Below are 5665 nucleotides of genomic sequence, written 5' to 3'. Positions count from 1 at the left end.
TAAGAAAAGCAAAAAAAGGGTTTGTAGAGAGCTTTCTGTACCCTTCAAACATGGAGGCCTGGCTTCTCAGACTTTCCATCCTCCCTTCTGCTCCCTGCTTCCTAGGTATGTAAGACATTTTCTAGTCCTCTTAGGTCTCCCCTAAAGGTTTTACCTCTCTCTAAGAAGATGGAGAACTTGAGTCAGATGAGAGCAGTCTGCCTATCTGTCTGTCTCTCTTTCTCAGTTCTCTTTTTTTCCTTTTTCTTTCGACAATTACTTCTCATGTATGCCCTTGCTTTCTTCTCTCCTTCTCTAGTGCAAGAGTTCTCTGAAAGGTGAAATGAACGTACAGTTTCTTTTGTCTTTAAAGGATTTTTCACCCTAGGGCCCCAAAGTGAAAGACAGGCAAGATAACAGAAGAGATTTCCTGCAGAGTCAATGCAAAGAAGTAGAAAACAGAGGAGTTTCAGCAGTTCCTAAGGGAAGATAATGCTGGACTGTGGGAAAACCTGGTGCCTTCGAGTCACAACCTAAAGGCTGCCAGTCTAGCCCTCATTTGTGAGAACTTGACCAACTACCATCCAAGCTGGCCTCCCTCAGCAACCTCCAAACCCTAGCATTCCTACATGGTTTTTGAATATTTATGACTTCATGGGTAAAGGAATCCTTCACTCCACAGCTGCCCACCTTCTCTATCTAGGGTGCCAATGAAAGGGATCATTTAGGGTTTGCAAGGGGGTTCCAGCAAAGATACAGGCATAGTAGTACACCAGACTTTACATTTTTTACGTTCTTCAGTCCAGTGGAATCCATTCTTTTTCTTTATTTTGTCTAAAACCAACAAATTCGAACACTGAGCATTCTTGTCATTTCTGTGTGTTTATTTGGGTTTTGCATGAAAGAATTGGAGAGAGAGAGAGTCATCTTGTTGAGGGCAGGGTGATGAACAGCATCAGCAAGGTGTCCTGACCGTGGAGTCTTAGACTCTTGCAACAATGAGATGGTATTCTTCATAGCAACTGCAGAGAGGGATTGGCCATTTTGCTGTCCTGTCATGGTTCATATTCATTATGACAGCTTCAGACCCATTTTCTATTATTCTCTGTCATGCATTAGAATACACTCAGTGAGTATAGATAGGTGCCTGTTAACAAGTATGTATTACTACTATTATTTTCTAAATCCATCTCTACTTTTTAAGCATCAGAATCTATTTAGAAGCCAGGCGCCGATAGCTCATAATTGTAATTCTAGCTACTTAGGAAGGCTGAGACCTGAGGATCATGGTTCAAAGCCAGCCTGAACAGGAAAATTCATGAGACTCTCATTTCTAGTTAACCACCCAAAAACCCTGGAAGTGGTACTATGGTTCAAGTGGTAGAGTACCAGCTTTGATTTTAAAAGCTAAGGGATAGTGCTTAGGTCCCAAATTTGAGTCCTAATACACACGCATGTGTATACACACACACACACACACACACACACACACACACACCTATTTGGGCTTATTGAAATAACTATACTAACCTTAAATAGTCATATAAATAAAGCATCACTTAAAGCTATCCAAATTGTGATTTTACAAATATTTCATTTTCTGGTTATATAAGTCCCAGGTTGCACAAACTATAAAGGGATGGATAAACATGAGGGAGTGAATATGTGCATGTGAGTGTATGTGTGATTCCTTTTTGTAGCTTATATAGGTATAAGGAACTCTCTCTGCAGCATGTGCTTGACAGTCTGAGAGCCTAGGGGCTGGGTGTGGTGATTCATGCATGTAACCCAAGCTACTCAGACATGGATAGCTTGGTCACTCAAGGCCAGTTTGGGCAAAATGTTAGTGAGATTCTACCTCAACCAGTAAGCCAGGTGTGATGGCATGCTCCTCTGATCCCAAATAAGCAGGGGTTGTAGGTAGGAAGATGAGGGACCAAGACTGGCCTGCAGGAAAACATAAAACTCTATCAGAAAAATAACTAAAGTAAAAAAAAAAATGGGATGGGATGTGGCTCATTTGTGACAGCTACTGTTTAGAAAGCATGGGGCACTGAGATCAAATCCCAGAACCTCGAAAAACAACTTAGTCTTTGCTGCCAACCTTAAGAGTAGCGTAAGCTGGCCATGAGTTTAGTGTTCTTAGTGTTCCCTTTGCATTTTCCTCAGTAATTATGATTCAAAAACACCTAATAATTTATAAGATTATTTCTTTGTTGCTTTGTATGTCCCTCCCCCATGGCATAACCCCTGCTTTCATTGTATTTGAGGTTGTTATAATGTGTGGAAGGGAAGGGAAAAAACAAATAGTTTAAATAGGGATACAGGTGGACCCATTGCAACAATGAGACATACAAGTCGTTATGTCAAAAACGAACTTTACAACTTTGGTGGGGGGAGGGGAGGGTTGGGTGGAAGGTGGAGGAGGATGGGATGGGAAGGGGAAATAAAGGAGGAGGCTACAATGCTGGATAAGAAATGTACTCATTATCTTGCCCATGTAATTGTAACCCCTCTGTACAGTATTTTCACAATAAAAAAAATTAAAAAAAATTAAAGAAAATTAAAAAAAAAACCTAATAAAAGAAACCCCTCTTATTTTGTGAGCCATACTTGGAGATACTGCCCATGTGAAGATGATAATGAAGAAGAACATTTCCTTTCTTCTCTACCTGCCCCACCCAAGTAACTGCCCTGACCTCCCAGCTCCTTCCAGGTTCTCAGAAACTGGAAAATCCAGAGGTGCAGGTGTCCCTTGTGCTGCCACAGAGCTGGGTGCTAAGTGAGACAGACACCTACTTTCTCACAGATCCTTCTACTCACTTTTCTCCTTCTGCTCACTTTTCTTACTCTTTTTTCTTTCAACCTTTCCCTCCCCTCTCAATTCATCCCCTCCCATTTGGTCAATATTCAACTGACCACCCACTTCTACAACTGCTGCTCTCCTTCATAATTTTTATCTCTATATTTGTCTTAGCTTTTCATCATCATCTCTGGAAACTTCTGGAATCTGAATATCACCTTAGGACTCCATTAGGTGTACACATAACCTGCATTTGTTTGAACCCAAACCCTCTTTCTTCACACTTCACTTTCTTTTTTTCTTTCTCTCTCTCTCTCTCTTTCTGTTGGTCGTGGGTCTTGAACTCTGGGCCTAGGCTCAGGGTGAGTGCCACAATGCCACTTCTAGTTTTCTGGTGGTTTATAACTCACAGACTTTCTTACCCAGGCTGGCTTTGAACCGTGATCATCAAATCTCAGCCTCCTGAGTAGCTAAGATTACAGGCGTGAGCCACTGGTGCCCAGCTTCACACTTTCACACTTTACTTTCATTGGTGTCTCCGCAAAACTGAGTGATTTGAGCTAGCCTTTATTTCTCGAGTTGCTTTTTTTCTGTATACTGTCTGGTTTCCTATCCCACTGGATTCTTTGTCCGGTCTCTTTGCCTTCACCATGGGCAAATACAAATTGAGGTTGAACATATAATTCCTCACCTATATAAAGATAGCCCTGAGAACTAAAGGGTGCTCAGTGAACAGCAGACGATAATTGAGATCTTGCCACACTCTTCTTAAGACTTAGGAGTCAGGGACAGCAGAGAGAAGAGCTTGGAGCCAGATGCCAATGAACCTAGTTGAAAGGGCTTTCTTAGATCCATCTTCAAGTTGCTAAACTATTTTTGCTTAGATCTCAAGTTAAACATTCACAAAAGAATTCAGTTACCTGAAAAGAATTGTCAGAGGAGATTTTAGGGAGAAAAAATGGAGTGAAGGAAGAGTTCTAAGAGAGGAAAAGACAGAGCTGGTTGGTCAGATGTAATATTCTCGTCACCGAGTTCCAGTCACTGTGTTCTAGTCACTGAGTCTGCCATTTAAAATAAAGATGGAGTTGGTGCTGAAATCTTTTCCAGGCTCTTCTCAGCCCAGGGTTGCTCAAGATCAGATGGACTGAGTGGCCAGTTGGGTAAGCAATCATGACAGCTTTGCACAGTGCATCCCAGAAACTGTATGTGTCAAATATGTTTGCCATGGAAATAAACTGAACAACCCCATAGCTGATGTAGAGAATGAGAGAACAGCCAGTAGATTTGATGGCCCCCAAGTGAGCCTCCATGCTGGGATCACTGGAACCTGTGGCATTGCTTTTCATGTGTAGTGCGTGTCTCTTGAGAGAGACAATCAATAGAGTAGCTGCCAGGATGGACAGAATCAGAGGGACAAGGATCCCCAGGTAATAGAAAAAAGCCAGGCTGAGCACATTGGTTTCAGAAAAGTACATGCTCTCCGTGGAGTTGGAGGAAGGGATAGGAATGGAAATATTCATATATACATTGAAGATGTCATTAAAGAAGAGAGTGCTCAAGCTGAGGGAACCCAGTATTGACAGACACACAAGACGAGGCATCAGCGCGATGATCTTCCTTTTCATTGTGAAGAACAAAGGGTGCATAAAATTCGCAATTTTAAGACAATAGAAGACATTGAGCCAGGCAACAAACCAGAGGTTGGAATAGTTCAGGAACACACTGATGGCTTTGAAGGTTGTATATATTATGGTCTGGTTGTAAATGCCTTGGAATAGTAGACTGTAAGTCATCTCCAGCATTATCCAAATCTGTAGCAGGATTCTGGACAAACTCAGCATCAACATAAGACAGTCATGATTGGAGAGTCTTTTGTCTCTGATCCACTCAGCCCCGTACATGGTTGTGATGAAGCCATTCCCAATGATGCCAATGATGCACTCTGTTCCACAGATTGAAAAGCCCATGATGATTTTAAACATGGGAATATCGTTGGTGGCATCTGTGATCACTATTGCCATTCTTTCTGACCCTTGACTTTGAGTTTCCACACCAAGAGTTGGTACTTCCGTGCAATTCTCTGACACTCACCCAGTGTTATCTTATTGCTTCCTCTTCAGTGGATGGTTTTTTACGAGCTTGCTTCATTTGCTTGTCACCTGACTGCAAGCTAGAGGCTTGACATGCAAATGCTGACAGGATCTGGTTACCTGTTCTGTCTCTGTTTTGTTTTAATTTTTTTTCTTCATGAAGATTCATTTGTTTGAGGCTTTTAAGAGCTCATTGGAGAAAATGTCCAATGGATATCTGGCATACTTCAAGTCCATCTATACCTGGTAGCATAAGTAAGAATCCCAAGTTAAGAACTTCAGTATTCAGTGGACTTATTATTATCTCACAAGGCCTGTGTTACTTGTTAAAGTATTTGTAAAACACTTTGTTGCTGTATTTTTAATATATTTTTTATTATAAAGGTACTGTACAGAGGGATTACAGTTACATGAGCAAGGTAATGAGTCCATTTCCTATTGAACATTGTTACTGCCTCCTTTGTTTTTCCCCTCCCATCCCTTTCCTTCCCATCTCCCCAACTCCTCCCTCCCTCCCCAGAGTTGTAAAGTTCGTTTTCCACATAGTGTTTGTACATCTCGTTGTTACAATGGGTCATTTCGTATCCTTATTTCTTTGCTGCTGCTTTTACTGCCTGCTCTTGCTTCCTTTCTTACCTTTATTTTGGGAGAGGTTCTTTATTCCTAGGTTATTGTGTGTAAATAAGAATTACCCATTAGCTCAGGTGTGCACATCTTTTACTTAGACTCAGGTAATAATGTCCTTAAACAGAAAAATCAAAATTGTATGCCATTTAGTTAGACAAGAAAGGCT

The 5665-nt window shown here is 41.3% G+C and overlaps 1 protein-coding gene across 1 annotated transcript; it reads right to left on the bottom strand.

Annotated features, from left to right (window-relative positions):
• Positions 1-3834: 3834 nt before the first annotated feature.
• On the bottom strand, positions 3835-4803 carry Tas2r40 (taste 2 receptor member 40). Its single transcript, XM_042677091.1, has one exon. The coding sequence runs from the start codon at positions 4801-4803 to the stop codon at positions 3835-3837; it is 969 nt and encodes a 322-aa protein (XP_042533025.1).
• Positions 4804-5665: the final 862 nt, after the last annotated feature.

This window comes from Dipodomys spectabilis, unplaced genomic scaffold, assembly GCF_019054845.1.
Source record: "Dipodomys spectabilis isolate Male_0828 unplaced genomic scaffold, ASM1905484v1 ptg000034l, whole genome shotgun sequence".
NCBI lineage: Eukaryota > Metazoa > Chordata > Mammalia > Rodentia > Heteromyidae > Dipodomys > Dipodomys spectabilis.
Note: the sequence above shows the minus strand (reverse complement) of the source record. Positions and strands in the feature narration are given on the sequence as shown.